The following is a 19,234-nucleotide window of genomic DNA, read 5'->3' as shown; positions in this document are numbered from 1 at the left end:
CTGCTTGTGTTCCCTCTCTCGCTGTGTCTCTCTCTGTCAAATAAATACATAAAATCTTTAAAAAAAAAAAAAGTGAAATCCTTCAGTATAAACAAAATGTATAAAAGCTCCACATGAAGAAAACTAAAAAATGCTGATGATCGGGGCGTCTGGGTGGCTCAGTCGTTAAGCGTCTGCCTTCGGCTCAGGTCACGATCCCAGAGTCCTGGGATCGAGCCCCGCATCGGGCTCCCTGCTCAGCGGGAGGCCTGCTTCTCCCTCTCCCACTCCCCCTGCTTGTGTTCCCTCTCTCGCTGTGTCTCTCTCTGTCAAATAAATAAATAAAATCTTTAAAAAAAAAAAAATGCTGATGATCAAAGAACTAACCAAATGGAGAGAGAGTCCATATTCATAGAAGGGAAGATTCTACATTTTCAAGATGCCAATTTTTCCTACTTAATCTATAGGTTCAATGTAATCTCAATCAAAATCCCAGCAAGTTATTTTGTAGGTATTAGCCAACTGATTCTAAAGTTTATATGGAAAGGCAAAAGACCCGAAATAGCCAATACAACTTTGAAGGAGAAGAATGGACATTCACATGCAAGAAATTAAACCTAGACACCAACTTTACACCCTTCACAAAAATTCAAAAATGGATCGCAAACCTAAATGTAAAAGGCTAAACTATAAAACCCCTAGAAGATAACATAAAAAAATCCTAACGACCCTGGCTACGTTAGTGACTGTTTAGATACAACCCCAATTCATGAAAGAAATAACTGATGAGCTGAAATTCACTAAAACTAAAAACAACTCTTCTGCGAAAGACAATGTCAAGAGAATGAGAAGACAAGCCACAAACTGGGAAAAAATATTTGCAAAAGATACATCTGATAAAGGACTATAATCCAAAATATACAAAGAACTCTTAAAACTAACAAGAAAACAACCTTTTAAAATGTGCCAAACCTGGGGCGCCTGGGTGGCTCAGTTGGTTAAGCGACTGCCTTCAGCTCAGGTCATGATCCCAGAGTCCCTGGATCAAGTCCCGCATCAGGCTCCCTGCTCGGCAGGGAGTCTGCTTCTCCCTCTGACCCTCCCCCTTCTCATGTGCTCTCTCTCATTCTGTCTCTCAAATAAATAAATAAAATCTTTTAAAAAAAATAAAAAATGAAATAAAATTTGCCAAACCTTAACAGATAGCTCACCCAGAAAAGATGTACATGTGGAAAATAAGCTATGAAAAGATACTCTATAACATATGTCATCAGGGAACTGCAAATTAAAACAATAAGAGACCACCATACATCTATCAAAATGGCCAAAATCCCAAAAACTGACAACACCAAATGCAAGTGGGGATGTAGCACAACAGGAATTCTTATTCATTGCTTGTGGAAATGCAAAGATGGTACAGCCACTTTGAAAGGAAGTTTATCAATTTTTTATAAAACTAAACATACTCGTACCATATTAGCCAGCAATCATGCTTCTTGGTATTCACCCAAAGGTATTAAAAACTTATGTCCAGGACGCCTGGGTGGCTCAGTTGGTTAAGCGACTGCCTTCGGCTCAGGTCATGATCCTGGAGTCCCAGGATCAAGTCCTGCATCGGGCTCCCTACTTGGCAGGGAGTCTGCTTCTCCCTCTGACCCTCCCCCCTCTCATGTGCTTGCTCTCTCTCATTCTCTATCTCTCAAATAAATAAAATCTTCAAAAAAAAAAACTTATGTCCATACAAAAACTGGCACACAACTGTTTACAGAAGGTCTATTCATAACTGCCAAACCCAAAAACAACCAAGATGTCCTTCAGTAGGTGAAGGGATAACCAAACTGTGGTGCATTCAGACAATGGAATAGTATTCAGCACTAAAAAGAAATAAGGGGCACCTGGGTGGCTCAGTCGTTGAGCGTCTGCCTTCGGCTCAGGTCATGATCCTGGGGCCCTGGGATCGAGCCCCGCATCGGGCTCCCTGCTTGGTGGGAAGCCTGCTTCTCCCTCTCCCACTCCCCCTGCTTGTGTTCCCTCTCTTGCTGTGTCTCCCTCTGTCAAATAAATAAAATCTTTAAAAATAAATAAATAAATAAATAAATAATAAAAATAAGCTATCAAGTCATGAAAAAGATATGGAAGAACCTTAAATGCATAATTATTAAGTGAAAAAGCCAGTATGAAAAGGCTACATACTATAGGATTCCAACTCTATGACCTTCCAGCAAAGGCAAAACTATGGAGATTATAATTACAAAGGTGAGTAGTGCCAGGGGTTCAAGGTGGGATGTGTAGCACAGATGGAATGGAGCACAGAGGATTTTTAGGGCAGTGAAAATACTCTGTAGAATACCATAATGATGGATACCTATCATTATATGTTTGTCCAAATTCAGAAAATCTAACACCAAGGATGTAAACTTTGGACTTTCGGTGATGATGGCATGCCAATGTAGGTTCACTGATTGTGACAAATGTCTCACTGTGATGGGGGATGTCAATAATGGGGAGGTTGTGCATGTGTAGGGGTAGGGGTGTATGAAACATCTCCAGACACTTCACTTAATGTTGCTGTGAGCTGCTCTTTAAAAAATTCTATTAAAAAAATAGTTAAGTGAGCTCATTAACTGCCACATAGGACCTTTGACCAATAAAGGAGGACTTGGTTGGTGATGGAAGGGACAAGAAAGTCACACCAAGTCACACCTCCTTGGAAGAGTTTCCTAAATCTTATTTCTCAGAATGCTCATGCAAACAAAGGGTTCCATGCGTTAACTGTTCACTAGCTACTCTCCGTAAGCCACCAGGGGCAAAGCCTACTGGTTTAACACTCCAGGCCCAGACAATGGAGTGGTCCCAGTTTTCCCTTTGCAAGGCACTCCGGTTCTTACTGAGCTCTCCACTAGAGATCACCATTCTGTGTTCGCGTCAGCTTCCCAACGCCAGGCTCTGCACACCCTTGCCCCTCCACCTGGAACACAGCCAGCCATTCCTGCTGACACACACACACACACACACAGACCTGTTTCACCACAAGCTTGAGGATTCAAGCTGGAGCATCAATCTTTCCTTTTTGTCTATTTCTACTTTACAGTAACTTTCATCAATGTCAGCTACAGGTACAATAGCTTCCATGGGCTTCTGTGACTTCTGAGAATTGGAAATGATCAAAAAAGAGATTCCAACCACTGCTCTCCCTGCCCCCATCTGTTTTCTTGAGGTAAAAAGACTCATTTCTGAGCATGGCACTGAGTCTGTTCTCGCCGCCATCTGACACCACAACGGGGTGCAGCTGACGCTGCTGTAAAGTGTGACTGGATAAAGCCTCCAGTCATCATTAACCACAGGCGGTGCGAAACATGCAGCAAAAATGCCAAGAGCCTGAGAAAACAGGAGAGTGACAGAAGCATAGAAAAGTAGGGTTGAGGGGCACCTTCAACTCAGTCGGTTAAGCGTCATGATCTTGGGGTCCTGGAATTGAGCCCATGTCGGGCTCCCTGCTCAGCGGGGGTGGGGTCTCCTTCTCTCTCTCCCTCTGCCCCCTTCCCCGCTTGTGCTCTCTCTTGCTCGTTCTCTAATAAAATCTTAAAAAAAAAAAAAAAGAAGGGTTGAGAAGACCCCTGACAAACCCAGCTTAAAATATACTCCCCTTTGCTCACTGCCTAATGACAGCAAAGCCCTGACAAAGAGGTAAGACCTTAATTAAAGAATCAGTTCTCTCTAAATAGGGGGGAAGCTACGTTTCTAGCTTTATAAATGTAAGGTACCATTACACTGAAATTGCTTACGTGTCCATTAGTATTTTCAACCAGTCACATGGGGCTGATGACTGGCAATTACTGAACTATCCATTTTAACAGGGGCATAGGTATGTACCAGGGTAACTGAAAGAAGTGATTAGATCCTATCTCCAAGGCTTCCAGGTGGAAACAAAGACAAGAACCAAAGACAAGGAGCTCAGGGAAGGTCACGGCAGAGACATGCAATGAGTATCTGTGCAGAGGGAGGAAGAAAGGAGGAAGCACAGTGCTCCAGGTGTTTGGAGCAAGAATTTATTTCTCCCACAGGGAAAAGGAGAGACACAAAGGAAGGCTGGCTGAAGCAAAAGATGTAAGCCACCCATGAGGTCAAGTTTGACAGAGGAAGTTCTGACCTTAGGCACCAGGAAGAGAATAAGGCAAAGGGAGAAGTGAAACATAGGGCTGGTTTAGAGCATAGCAGTGACTTGGTCAAAGGCCATTCAATGGGGGGAAAACTGTCTTTTCAGTAAATGGCACCAGGACAAACGGAGAGCCACACGTACAAGAATGAAGTTGGCCCCTACCTCACAGCATGTATGAAAAAATTAACATAGGTCTAAGTCTTTGTGACTTTGGAGTAGACAATAGTTTCTTAGAGCATCAAAAGAACAGTGATAAAATAAAATGGACTACATCAATGTTAAAAACTTGTGCTTGAAACAACAGTATCAAGAAAGTGAAAAAGACCAACCCACAGAATGGAAGTAAATTTTTATACTGCATAACTTGTAATTAGAATATAAAAAGAATTCTTACAACTTAATAATAAAACTACAAGGAGATGCCAGTTCACATGCAGTAGGACGACTGTAACAAAAAAAAAAAAAAAAAAAGACTGACAACAACAAGCGTTGACAAGAATGTGGAGAAGCTAGAAATCTCGCACTCTGCTGGTGGGAATCCAAAATGTTGCAGTCACTTTGGAAAATACTTTGGCAGTGCTTCAAAATGTTAAACATACAATTATTGTACGATCCAGCAATTTTATTCCTAGGTATACACTCAAGAAATGAAGATACATACACCCAAAAATGCACACACAAATGTTCACAACAGTATTATTCATAACCAAAAACTAGAAATCCAAATGTCCATATACTGAAGAATGGATTTTTAAATGTGGTATATACATACAATAAAATATTAGGTAATGAAATGGAATGAAGTTCTGATACATACAATGTGGACGAACCTAGAAAACATTGTTATACGAAAGAAGTCAGTCACAAGAGCCCACATGTTACAGGATTCCATTTATGTGAAAAGCCTGGAATAGGCGATTCAGAGATAGAAAATAGATTACTATTTGCTTAGGGCTGCGGGATGGTGGATTAGGGAGAGGGGGAGGGAAGTAGGGAGGAATGTGGAGGAATTGCTAATGTGAATGGGTTTTTGTTTTTTTTTTAAGGGAGATAAAAAGGTTCTAAAATTAGATTGTGGCAATGGTTGCACAACCCTGTGAAAATACTAAAAACGCTGAACTGTAAACTTTAAATGGGTGAATTATATGGTATGTGATACATCACAATAAAGCTGTTTTTAAAAAATGCAATGAGATAAATCACAATGGAAAAGTATGTAAATTTGAACTGAGAGAACAAAAAACTTTTGTGGGTCATAAAACACTATTATAAACCTAATTAAATGGAAAATGATGATCTAGGAAAATGTTTTAGTGACATACATGACTTATGTATGTCTTAAAACAAACAGGAAAGCTGTGATGATTTGCTAAGAAATACGTATTGCCCAAGCAGATTAAATACCACAAAAAATTCCCCAAAGAAAAAAGTACAAATGACCAGTAAGTATATCACAATCCACTCTCAACATTAGTTTCCACCCAGTAATCCCACTTGCATAGTCTATCCAACGAAAATATTAGAGATGACTTTAAATATTAATATATAAGAATGTTCTTCGGGCGCCTGGGTGGCTCAGTTGGTTAAGCGACTGCCTTCGGCTCAGGTCATGATCCTGGAGTCCCGGGATCGAGTCCCGCATCGGGCTCCCTGCTCGGCAGGGAGTCTGCTTCTCCCTCTGACCCTCCTCCCTCTCATGCTCTCTGTCTCTCATTCTCTCTGTCTCAAATAAATAAATAAAATCTTCAAAAAAAAAAAAAAGTGTTCTTCCACTGTTTTTTTTTTTTTTTTTTAAGATTTTATTTATTTATTTGACAGAGAGAGAGATAGCGAGAGCAGGAACACAAGCAGGGGGAGTGGGAGAGGGAGAAGCAGGCTTCCTGCCGAGCAGGGAGCCCGATGTGGGACTCGATCCCGGGACCCTGGGATCATGACCTGAGCCGAAGGCAGACGCTTAACGACTGAGCCACCCAGGCGCCCTCCACTGTTCTTTATTTGGTAGAAAACTGGGAACCTCTTACATGTCCAGTGCTCAGGCAAATAGGCGAATGCATCACTTGTGTACTACAAAAGTACAGGAAAGACATTCAATCGAGTGTCAAAAGAGTTGGTCTTTCTGGGGGTACGAGTAAACCAAGATTTATTGTACCTTTAGTTCATTTTTGTAATGTCTTCTCCTCCTCAAATATTATTTCTAAAATTTAAAAACTAAAGATAATATCAGTCTATTTACCCTCATTAAAAAAGAATATGTGATTGTCTCCTATAATTCCTTACCAGTGGTTCTCAAACTTTGCTACATATTAGAATCACCTGGGAAGCTTTTTTTTTTTTTTTTAATCCCAATGCCCAGGCCATACCTCATATGCATTAAATCAATCTCTAAAGGTAGAACTCAGGCATCAGTCTTCTTTAAAACTCTGGGGAGAGGGGCGCCTGGGTGGCTCAGTCGTTAGGCGTCTGCCTTCGGCTCAGGTCACGATCCCAGGGTCCTGGGATCGAGCCCCGCATCGGGCTCCCTGCTCGGCGGGAAGCCTGCTTCTCCCTCTCCCACTCCCCCTGCTTGTGTTCCCTCTCTCTGTCTCCCTCTGTCAAATAAATAAATAAAATCTTTAAAAACAAAAAAATAGAAACTCTGGGGTGAGTCAGAGGCACGGACAAAGTGTATATGGGTGAACCAGGATCGCAGGTGCGGAAATAAAGGGCACTCAGAAAGGTCCTCAGGTTCACAGTAGAGCAAAGGCATTCACATGGGCTCGATGCGTCAACACAGGGCAACAGAGAGTGTGTGTCCGGGTCACGGCTGGGCGTGGCAGTAAAAGGCACAGGCAGCCGCCTACTCCGAGGAGGAGGCTATCCTGCACCATGTCTCCAGGAGAAAACAAAGAATGTTTTCCTATTCACCGCAGCAGGAGGAACTGTCCTTGCTGAAAGTCAGAGCCCTAATTGTGGCCCTGACCACTTGGGTGAAAGCAGGGCCTAAAACTAGCCAGCGCTACAGGCAGGCTTGGGCTGGGACTGTGCATTTCCTGGGTTGTTCTCCCCTCTCCTACCCCCCCCCCCCAAAAAAGCCTCACAGATGCATGTGGGCACTTGAAGCCCATGGCCTCCCTGTGTGCACGCAACCAGGACACAAAGCGCCGTCATTTACAGCTCATGTGTCAACAACGTACAGACAGAACAATGCAGACTGGCATCGGAGAACATGCTGGGGACAGAGCAGGGGACCTGGGCTTAGGCCAAAGCTCTACCAGTAACTTCCACACTGGGGCAAGTTCCATCCCCTTCCCTATCTGCAAAGAGGCCTGGCACAGATGGCCTGACCTGGTCTGGAGGCCTCGCCAACTCAAAAATGTCTATGATCCTGGGGCGCCTGGCTGGCTCAGCTGGTGGAGTGTGATCTCGGGGTTGTGAGTTCGAGCCCCACGGTGGGTGTAGAGATTACTTAAAAATAAATCTTTAAAAAAAAAATAGAAAATGTCTATGATCTTCCCCACATAACAGAGTGTGGTTGTAGCTAAAACTGGAAGCCAGCTGAGTGTTTTTCTGACCGTGAACTTGATCTGACTCAGCTGTGATCATTCCCCTGACACAGTACCATGGAAGGAAAGAAAATGGGAATTGTCTGAGAAGTGCAGACAGAAGGGAAGTTCAAAAAGAGGAAGGTGACAGGAGGACTTCTCTCAGCCCCTTCTTACTAATTCGGACAAAGCACCGCACCAGCACTATCCATCTGAGACCGTTCCCAGAAGATGGTTAACTTCAAAAAGAAGCCTCTCAAAGAACTCGGGAGGGAATGTGAAATCAATACAGCTTTTCTGGAAAGTGACTGGGCAGTATGCATCAAGATCTTTAAAAATGCAGTCCATTTAGTTCAATAATTCCGTTTCTGGGAACTTGCCACTCTTACAATATCAGATGTGCGCAAAAATTACTGGACAAAAGCATTCACATCAGGAGCTCTGGAGACTGCTTCCACAATAATGTGGATGTACTTTACATGACTGGACTGTACATTTAAAAATAGTTAAAATGGCAAATTCTGTTACTTGTATTTTACCACAATTAAAAATTTTGAATTCATAGGCACTGAACAGCAAAAACAAAGCAAAATATCCTAGCTCATGCTACAATTTTTAAAAACCTGAAAAATAAAAAATACCCAACAACTGGAAACTAGTTAAAAATCAATCATGGAATATTGAAACAAAAGACATTAAATCTCAAGTCCTTCAAGCAATCTGGAAATTGTTCATGATATAATATTAAGTGAAAAAAGGCAGTGCATGTGTGGTCTCAGGTCTCGATGGAGTAGATCAAAAAAATCTTTTTAAAAAAATAAATAAAAATAAGTAAATAAAAATGCTAATTTTCTACAGGAAACACTCTTGCAGGGTGAGAGAGGGAGGACCTGGACAATTAACTTATGGTCCAAGAATCAAAGGGCAGAATGACTTCACTACACAGCCTGTCAACTTGGAGGTTTCTGCCTTGAAGAAACAGCCAGCCAGAGGGGTTTCCAAAAGGGCTACAGCAGGAACTGGAACTGGAACTGGAACGAGCAGCAGACGTGCACCTAGCTGGCACCATCCATTCTCTCCACACAAGCGAGGATGAAAAAAGCAGTATCCCCCACTTTCCAACCTCTACCGCTGTACCCCACCACAGTATTTTAAAAGTGTGCTTCCCATTCATGCTCTACCTTTGGAGTGTTTCATAATGGGCCCAAAGTGATCTGGGAAATATAATCCAAGTATAAAGTAACTAATGATATTACTAATAAATAAACCATAGGAAATGGGCTTTGCTCTTCTCTGGAAGACAAAAGGATACATTACAAATATTAATGAATTCTTAATCCAAAAAAGCTTGCAACCACCACAGGACTATAATGGATACTGGCCCTTGTTTTCTTTACCAGCAAATATAGTTTCCATTCAAAAAAGAAACAATACTCAAAAACTGCATCTTCAGACTAACAAGTGAAAAAAATATAACTATGTGGAACAAGGTAGTAGGAGAATAAATAATATTAACTAAGCAATATGAGTGGAATGTAAGAAACCCAACCATGAAAAATGCAGGTCACATTATTGCAAGGTTAATGAAACTGTCTCTGGCCCAGAGTTCCCATGACCCACCAGCTAATCACCTATTGTATTAAAATACAAACTTTCATTAAAACAAGCTATGTGGAGTGCCTATTACAGGGGTTTATAGTATTTGACCTTTGCTAGAACGGTTTCAATCCCTGACAGTTTCTTGATTAGCATCAATTAGTGAAGAGTTTCTATCCAAACGAGTAAAACAGGTTTAGATTTTTTTTTTTAAATGAACCTTCTTAAACAAGAGAGAGAGAAAAGAGTCTTATCATACAAATGAGAACAGAAGTCAACAGGGTAATTCAGAGCTGGTTCTGAATGATGACAAGATCTGAAGCCCAGCCTGGCTGGTGTGAGGGGAGCGCAGGGGAAGGGCTCAGTTACCTATGGGCGCAGCATGCACACCGTATTTACCGTATCATTAGCAACAACAGTGTGAGCTTTTTAAATAGACGGCTATTTTTAAATCCAATGCATGTTCACGACCATATGCCAACTAATTTTACAGGCAGGTAGAACACTAAGTCTCTGGATACTTTTCTAACAATACTGCTTGAACAGAAACCTGTGAGTGTTAAACACTATGGAAAAACATTGTTTATTGTCTGATGTACTCTGAGTCACTGCCATTTTTAAGCAAGCATCTTTGCCCTTAGCTTCCCTTTTGAATTAAAATTGCCAAGATAATGAAGCCAAATTACCACTGTGAGACACTAATTTGCTGCACAAATTTGGGCAATGCACAAGCATGGCTCCATTAGAGAAGAATCTGCTTAGTGTATTTAATTTGGACCCAAAGCATCTAATATGGAGAATATTCTCTTCAATCCATTAAAAGGCTGAATGTCACACCATTCCCTTCTGTTCATAAGGCCTTGCAAAGCATTTAATAAATTTTATTCCTATGGAGAAAAACAAACTATATGATAGTTTCTCAAAACTAAAAATATCCAATTTGGTCAGGACACAGGAGACCAGGCCTCATCAGGGATTTCTGGCCCATAAGAGCCTGTGGCCTCTGAGACCCTTCTGGAGAGCCATACTTCCCATGTTTGTCATGCCATTCATTGCTAGTATCTAGCATCCCACTAACACCCCACAAAATAAACACATTGTAGCTATGAAGTGATGGACGTGTTAACCTTACTGTAATTATTTTGCAATATATACCTGTATAGATAAAATCACTATGTTGTACACCTTAAACTTACATGGTATAGTCAAGTGTATCTCAATAGAGCTGGAAAAATCAAATTAAAAAAATTACAAAGATTCAAGTCCCACTAAAGCAAACTTCTGTTAATAATAAAATTCCCTCTGAAATACGTATTCCCTAGTCTCTTAGGTATTCTCACCAGGCCTAAGGCCCAAGCAGCATCAACTCATTTGCAGCAGCATAGACTATAGCAGGACAAATTCTACCAAAGGTTGTATTTCTGCACTTAGCACTCACATTACCCTCAACCGAGGTCCCTTAAGAATCCAGAGAGGGGGCGCCTAGGTGGCTCAGTTAGTTAAGAGTCTGCCTTTGGCTCAGGTCATGATCCCAGGGGTTAAGAGTCTGCCTTCAGCTCAGATCATGATCTCAGGGTCCTGGGATCGAGCCTGCTTCTCCCCCTCCCTCCTGCTCGTGCTCTCTCTCTCTCGCTAATAAATAAATAAAATCCAGATAAGTTCAGAATTCTAATATTGGTTTTATATAGATGATGTATACTCAAAGAAGCCATCATGCCTATCCATGCCCATCAGACACAGGCTGCACATAAACACACTGATTCAAGGGAAAAAGGACAAATGACAGGGCTGATAAAGGAAAAAGTAAAATGCTGTGCACAATTTGTAGGAAGAAGAGTAATTCCAATGGGGTAACCATCAAGAAAGGCAGTGTGGGAACCACAATTTGAAAGAAGGGAAGAAATCTGACAAAGATATAGTGGTAGGGAAAGGCAAAGAGAAGGAAGGACATTCCAGGAATTTCCCCAAATACTGATAAACAGGTCAAATTCCTTGGCACAGGAAATTGCTTCATACCAAAAAGGTTTCCAAGTTCCAGCTAATGACTGGATTATAAACAATGCTGTCCAAAATAAGAAAGCTCTAGAACAATTAAGGGTTTTGGACACTCACCAATTCATAGCACCATTTCTAACATTCAAAGCCTCAAGGTTTGCCTTCTTAATTTTGTCACCACACAAACTGCAAATATCCACTAAATGATTCAGAAATAATGCCTATCACATCTCAAGTAATACAAATATTTAGGAAACCAGAAAAACAGATACCAATTTTATAGCTCCAGGACACATCTTAGACCAATTCCAAACTCGTTTCTGTGTAAATGAGAAGAATCCTTACATTGGCATATGATCAATGAGGGCCCCAAACTATCCTGCCTTCAGTAAACAAATGCTCAGCAAAGCTAAAAGATCAAAGAACTCTCATGATTGCAGGTGTAAGAATTCTGGAAAGGCTTTCCTCACATCTGATTCATAACCTCTCAAAGTTAAGTAACGTTTGTGTTTTCATTGGTAATGTTAAGTGCAAAAACTTGGTAATGAGGGAAGCAAAGATACTTGAAACAAGTAATCCATAAGACCCTTGCTTCCCACCCCTTTAAAAGTCTGAATTTTCAAAAATTTATAGTTGTTCAAATGGTGGGTGATGTAATCAAAGAAGTATATCAGTACATAACACTTGGCAGTAATAAATGGACTGTTGTCAGATTACCCTAGCCAAAATCCAGAACTTTTAAATGCACCACAATGAGTTTAGATTATAACACTCCCTAATTCATGATCAAGAACACAAGACTAATGATTAACATTAATATTGATAAAAAGATCTTGAATTTTTGTAAAAGTCTAGCCTGAGCAATCAAAATAGTTTGTATACAGGTTGAACTAAAGAAATGAGTCTATTCAAATCATAACTCTCTTTTTTAAAGATTTTCTTCTTCCAGAAATTACTATAACAAAGAAATCCTCCCAGAAAATTCCTTATAAGCACCAGTTTTGCTTCATTTCAATATGCATTACATATATAACCAAGCTAGTTTGGGTGCTGTTTTGCTGTTCAGTTACCTGGGGATTTTTTATTTGATCTTGATTGCACCGAGTGAGACTGTCGAGGCAGCAGAGGTGATGAAGGCAGAGACATGGAGACACCTTTGGCCAAGCTCACCCTGTAGGTGTCCTCTGTTATAGGAAGGCTGCTCACAGAAAAGTCGCCCCCATGGCCGGGCGGCAGGACTTGGGGGGAAGTCTCTGGACCAAAGTCACCTCCTGGAGTGAAGAGAGAAAACCTTAACTTAGACCATCCATTATAGGTAGATTAATTCTTAAGAACTACATCCTTAGACTATAATTCCCATATATCTCATGTGTATGTTGTTTTTTAATAGTTTTTTCTTTTTTCTTCTACCACTTCTAGGACTTTTTACCATGTGAGAGAAAATTCAAGTTTCAGCACTCAAGTATCAATGAACTCCACACCTCATACCCTTTTCTGTACCCTATCAACTGGTCCAGTTTCACTCCTAACAATGGGTCCAAGAAGCCACCAATCTGAGATTTTTTTTTTTTTTTAAGATTTATTTGAGAGAAAGTGAGAGAGAGCAAGAGCAGGGAGAAGGAGAAGCAGATTCCCCGCTGAGCAAGGAGCCCAAAGCGGGGCTCGATCCCAGGACCCTGAGATTATGACCTGAGCTGAAATCAAGAGTTAGACACTTAACTGACCGAGCGCCACTCGGGCACCCCCTGAGATTAGATTAAGACCAAGTATGAATGATCCACAAGAAGCCATGATTTCAGCTCAAGTAACGGAGGGGGTCTTACATAGGTATTACAGAATAGATTCAAACACCCAGATGCTTTCCATAACTCCCTGCCTTCCTACCACTTCTCTCCAATAAGAGAACCCAAGGGAGGGTCTCCCGACTTCAACATTCCTCCCCAGCACCATGTATCTCTTCTCTCGTCAGATCCATGCCACACTCCCCACAGCACAGGGACCACCCTCCTACAACTCAACCAGCCCAACCCTTAGTCGTGGGACTGGAAACAGGACTCACTGATGAAGCTGGTTCTCCCTGGTTTTCAGCCCCTAAATGAACTTAAGGACAAATAAGCTTACTATTAGAAAATTAGATATTCTAGGGTAAGCAGATCCAATGACAAAATACAGAGGACACAATTACAGTATAGAGAGGACAAAAGGAAGAGAGTACGTTGGCTAGGGTCAGCCTCTCTGGAAAAGACACAGCTGGTCCTCAAGCATTCATATAAGCTCTCCTCTGTTGCTCCTCCCCCACCCATCACTTCCTCCCCTCCCGGGTGTACTAAGAAGCAACTAAGGATGGGTGAGGAGGGAAGGTAAATTACCCTGATGATTAAAACATCTACAAGCTCTAACTTTATATACAGCAGAACTGGAAAAGATATAGAAAGTTTTCTATAAGCAAACTAGTCTCTCTGATAAATACTACCCAACTGGTCCTTACCAGGCCTTCTTGACTCTGAAAAATCAAGGCCTGGATTTGAATCAGAAGCTCAATTTTTGTCGATCTTTGTGTGCAAGACTCAAAAGAGACATTACCCAAACTATCAAGTTCAAATTGCAAAGCTGTGCTTATTCTTCATGTTAGGAGGCATGGTGAAATAGGTAGTCACCCCCTGCACAGACCGGGGTGAAGGTGGGGGGTTAAAACAGGCATATAGGCTCGTGCCTGACTTTCAAAAGCCAACTCAAAACCAGAAGAGCTGTTAATGGAAAAGCCATGGTCCCACAGTGGATGAGTTGGCAACATCAGAAAGGTCATTTGAGTCTCCCCTGGGCCAGCTGTGCTTGAAGGGGTTTTAACAGACTTGGGAAATTAAAGATTTATCACTAAAGCATCCAAGTGACTGGTATGTGAAGAAAAAAAAACAGAATTACCAGGAAACCCTCACTAGAATTTTCAAAAACAAGAAGATTCACACAAACGTTCTGTCCATGGGGGAAGGAAGCCGGAATTAGTGTAAATTCTTACATCCTAAATCTACATGAACAGCAACAGTCACCCACTCTGGTCCTCCTATAACCCTTGCTCGCCCTGCTTCCTGATCTGCACTGTAAGAAACCACCACCAATTCCCAGGACCTGGGAGCTACTCTTACACCACTGGAGATAAGCCAGAAATCTTTCTGAAACCACCTCCTTGAGGTCTTGAGCCAGGACATGAGGTTTCCCAGCTCTCTGTCCATGGAAGGGACCTTAAGGCAGAGCTGGGGGTATATACCGTAATGCCAACGCCCACTGGGGCTGAGTAACCCCCACACTGAGGAGATTTGAGAAAGTAGAGGGAAGGAGAGCGGTTTTCTCTGGTCCAGTCTCTGGCGCACATGACCAGTCCCCACCAGCACACTGTCTCATCAGGGGGAATACAAGCAGGTGCTATGCCTACAAGCATGGTGCCTGGTCACCTGATTTCCTGGATATTTGGCAAGGAACACTAGGAGATGGAGAACTTGGAAAGCATGGAGGCCACAGCCCCAAGAGGTACACAGATAGGATGTGTGGGAGACCTTGAATGGGTTGTCCATGTGGTTTGCCCTGTGGCTGCCCTCATACCATCTAAATCACAGACCTGCTAGTTCAACGGCTAGATTGGCCTGATAGGAGCAGGTGCTGTGACAAGGTACGGTCTTCCCTACTCACACACAAGTATTCCTAACCTGTACAAAAAAAACAAAAAGCCGGGGACACCTGGGTGGCTCAGTCAGTTAAGCGTCTGCCTTCAGATCCGGTCATGATCCCGGGGTCCTGGGATCGAGTTCTGAATTGGGCTCCCTGCTCGACGGGGAGCCTGCTTCTCCCTCTCCCTCTGCTGCTCCGCCCTGCTCGTGCTCTCTAATAAATCTTAAAAAAATAAAAATTAAAAAGCAAACCCCAAACCAGACTTCAAGCCCCTTAATTTGGATGGGGACACACAAATTTAGGGAGAAATGTACCTATTATGACAATGCCAGAAATAAACAGTAAAGCTCATTACCGGAAAAGGGTTTGTTTTCTTAAATACTTAGTATTCTCCAATGTGATACAAGCAAAAAAACTGGGGAGTGAAGGGTAAAACCATTTCACTGAAATAACCGGCACTGTGGGCACATTTCCTCCAGCTCTGGTGTTCTTTGAACTGTGACCTATTTTATTCCCACCTCCACGAAAGGAGGAGACGCACTTGGATCACCCTTCCTGTTGCCGCAGCAGAAATGCCAGCCCAGGTAGGACAAGGCATCCTCTCCAGAGTGGGAAAACCATTTATCAACCACCCCGTGATATGCTAAGCCGCCTCCCGTTCGACTGGCAGGTGTTTCACATGGAACACTGATGTACCACAGACACATCTCCCGCAACATGTTTTTAATCTCAGAGAACGTCTAGTCCAATCGGACTGCTTCACAGACGGGAAGCTGGGACGTGGAGGTGAACTATGGGGAGCAGGGTCCATGCACCCAGGACCTTCTCCTCTCCCAATTCCTGCAACTGGCCAGCTCACTGCTCCACACATCTAAGGACTTTATTTGGGGGGGAAAAAAAATGGAGGTCCCCCCAAACAGACATGTTTTTAAATTAAGAAATCTATAAAGGGTCAGCACGTTTTTGCTTTTAAGGTTTAGGCTTTGCAGGTCACATACAGGCTCCATCATACACACCCACATACACTTTTCTAATTTTAAAATCACCACTTCTTTGAGTTCCAAAAATAAAAGACCGTAAAGGGCATAGGGAGCATAAGGTTCTTCCCACCTGTAATAAATATAACTAAATACATACATATGCACATACATACAACAAAAAAGAACTATAAATCCAAGTCATAGTTTACAAAGATGATGGAATTATCAAAGGGTTAAAGCCATCCAATAAGGCATTTTAAATTGGCAGAAATGGCTTTTGATAATAGTTCTTTATTTTAAAACTTTTTCACTGTTACAGACTGTGAAAAGGGATTTAAGTTCATAATGGAAGAAAATGCAAATCTGGGAGATGATGAATGTTTAAAGGTGTCTATGCAGAATGGCAATGTCCAACATTACAGATTAAAGTAAATGGAGTGCAGGATTAGAGAAGGCTTAGGGGGGGGGAAATAAAAAAACGAGGGCAAAGAAGCCAGGGAGATGAAAGCAAAATCGCATTTCAGAAAGAACAGACCTGAGAAAGGCAAGGGAGAGCTTAGACATTCAGGTAAATAGGTCTGCAGATACAGGAAATAAGATTTCCATTTATTGTGCCATTGAAGTGACTAGGTGGAGAGGGGAGGGGGACAGGAGCTCAGAATAGAAAGATGTTCTGTTTATCCAGTTCCAGAAAATGGGACTTGTGCAATATATTTTAACTGGGGCATTAAATGTGTTAGGGCATCTTTTGTGCCGTCCCTGCCTGGGAGCACATTGATGTTTCTTAAACATATTTTCCATCATAAGGTTTTATAACCACATAGCTCATATATATTTACAGAAACCTAGAAAATTGGAAAAGATTTCCTCCCACACGATCCAAGTATCATTTTGGGAGCCTCTGGAAGGCTCCCTCTGCAACTGAAAGCACTTTACGCTGTTTTATGTCTTACAGGATCTCCCCCAAGTAACCAGCCAGAGCTACTGATTGTTAACATACATTTTCAAAAAGAGAGTTAAGATAAATGTATCCAAGAAAGCAATTTTCCAGAACATTCTTCAGAATCATGACTAAGATTCAATACTGCCAAGAAGCAACAAAGCAGCTAACTCCCACCCCCCAACCCCCAGTATAGAAAAACCTGGTCAACAGGACAAGTTTATCCTTTTGTCTTCAAAAATCCACCAAGCGGATTCTAAAAGGAAATCCGTAAATACTATCCTCACAGTTTTATTCTCAATACTCAGCGGTTATAGAACCAAATGTACTTTACCCTAACACAGGTGATGGGGAAAGAGACTGGCATTTCCTCTATTTTTGTCAAAATTCTCCTTTAAGGCAGGTCACCAGGAAAGAGTTTTTAAACTTTAAAAATACAAGACCTCGGGGCGCCTGGTGGCTCAGTCGTTAAGCATTAAGCATCTGCCTTCGGCTCAGGTCATGATCCCAAGGTCCCAGGATCGAGTCCCTGCATCCTGCTCCCTGCTCAGCGGGGAGTCTGCTTCTCCTTCTCCCCTGCTCATGCGCTCACGCTCTCTCTCAAATAAAATAAAATCTTTAAAAAAAAAAAAAAAAAAAATACAAGCCCTCAGAAAAATTCCCAATCCCTCCCCCCAAGCCCTAGCGGGGGGGGTTGTATTTCAACACAATAAATGCTTTCCTTGGAGTACTGTGTGTTAAGACAGGGTTCAAAGCACTTTATACCCGTTATCTCCTATCACAACGACCTCGTGAACTGGGTGTTTTCATGCTCCTCTGACGAGACCACCACACAGAAAGCACCGGGTATCTTGCCCACGCATGCTGGCCGATGGCATGAGCTGAGTCTGAACCCAGGCTAGTCCAATCCAGGATCCATCCTGCTCCCCTGAAAAAAGGCTACTGAGCTAAGCCTTTCAACATGACGTCATTTTGAATACTTAATAGGGAATGCCAAAAATAGTATATGTAGGTCTATACGCAGTACTAGGCCACCATGAGAAGAAACCTGTTCCCTCATCTATTTTCACTTTTCGTGCCGGCTGGTTAATTAGCTCCACAGCACTCCGGATCATTCCATTTGGGAGGCACTCAGGCCCAGATCGTTAATTTTCTTTCAGTCAGTCACACCTTATGCTGTCACCACACAAGCGAAGTGGATCCGAGATAGATGTTTAGTCATCAAGCACCTTAAATAGTTTCTTCTCGTCTTCCTTCGCGCTGTAAATTCATTTAACTCTTGCAGCCTTCAGGCCTGCTCTCTCTGCCCTGGGTGGAGGCACGGAGAGCTGTTCCCACCTCATCGAACTGAGAATCTTGACCACTCTGCCTGGCCCAGATGAAGGAAGTGGTGGGCCGCTTGTGGTCCAAAGCAAGCTGGTAGGGTTCATCTTCAATCTGCACGGAATCTGTTACTCCCCATTTCCTTGTCAGGGATAGTCGGTACTCAGGTCCCCGAGTCCCATGGAACACACCCCCACTCAGATTCTGCAGATTTGCCAGGTCTGCTGCTCCCGCACACGACCGAAGCCGCAGTTCCCAATCCCTGCACACAGGGAAACATGAGCCTGTCCCAAGGAGGCTGTCAGAGCTGCTCTGGGGCATGGCTCAGGCCCTGGCAACTCTCTCCGTCAAGGGTTTCTCAGGTGCAGCCAGGATTGAGAACCACCAAGGCAGGAAGGCAGTCAAATGTTTACGCTCCTCTCCCAAGACAGGTGGGAGAGATGAAAAGGGAAAGAAACTGGAGGGAATAATCATACAGATGATTAAAACACAAGGTACATTCCTTGAGTGTGTGTTTATTGTGCTTATCTGTCTACATACGTGTATATACACTGTATACCTATGTATATAAATATATGTAAACGTACAGTTACAAACGTGCAGAGGGTCTCTAGAAGGACACACAGGAACCAGCAGCAGTGGTTGCCTCTGGAAAAGCGAACGGACCAAGTAGGAGCATGGATGGAAGGTATACACTTTTATATAGTTTACATTTTATGTGCATGTTTCCTGTAAATATTTTAAATCTGCATTCCCTAGGACTGAGCCATGTACAAAGATCTTAAGTCTAAATGGGCCACCCACCATGGCCTGACTTGGCAAATGGATGAAATGAAGATCTATTCCACAAAGACCGTTCGAAGTGCGGGTGTGTGGGGCTGACTGCTAGGAGGTGAGCTTATTTTCCAGTGGCTGAAGTGGACGCAGTACAGGGAACGCAGCATAGGACGCTGTTCGGAAGGAGGTGGATTCTCAGTCTCACTGGGCACACTTGCTCCCATCATTGATGGGCTCTGTGTAGACACACGCTCCATTTCTTCTCTTTCCCCCCCTGCACTGGCTCTCTTCCAGGTCCAGG

At 42.6% G+C, this 19,234-nt stretch overlaps 1 protein-coding gene across 1 annotated transcript in view; it reads right to left on the bottom strand.

Annotated features, from left to right (window-relative positions):
- TANC1 (tetratricopeptide repeat, ankyrin repeat and coiled-coil containing 1) overlaps window positions 1-19,234 on the bottom strand; it is a 153,271-nt gene that overhangs the window by 114,032 nt on the left and 20,005 nt on the right. The window contains exon 2 of the mRNA XM_021703271.2: window positions 12,321-12,521. Coding sequence (XP_021558946.2) covers window positions 12,321-12,396 — 76 coding nt within the window. The 5' untranslated portion in view covers window positions 12,397-12,521. The remainder of the gene's footprint in view (window positions 1-12,320; window positions 12,522-19,234) is intronic.

Source organism: Neomonachus schauinslandi, chromosome 3 (assembly GCF_002201575.2).
Source record: "Neomonachus schauinslandi chromosome 3, ASM220157v2, whole genome shotgun sequence".
Taxonomy (NCBI): domain Eukaryota; kingdom Metazoa; phylum Chordata; class Mammalia; order Carnivora; family Phocidae; genus Neomonachus; species Neomonachus schauinslandi.
Note: the sequence above shows the minus strand (reverse complement) of the source record. Positions and strands in the feature narration are given on the sequence as shown.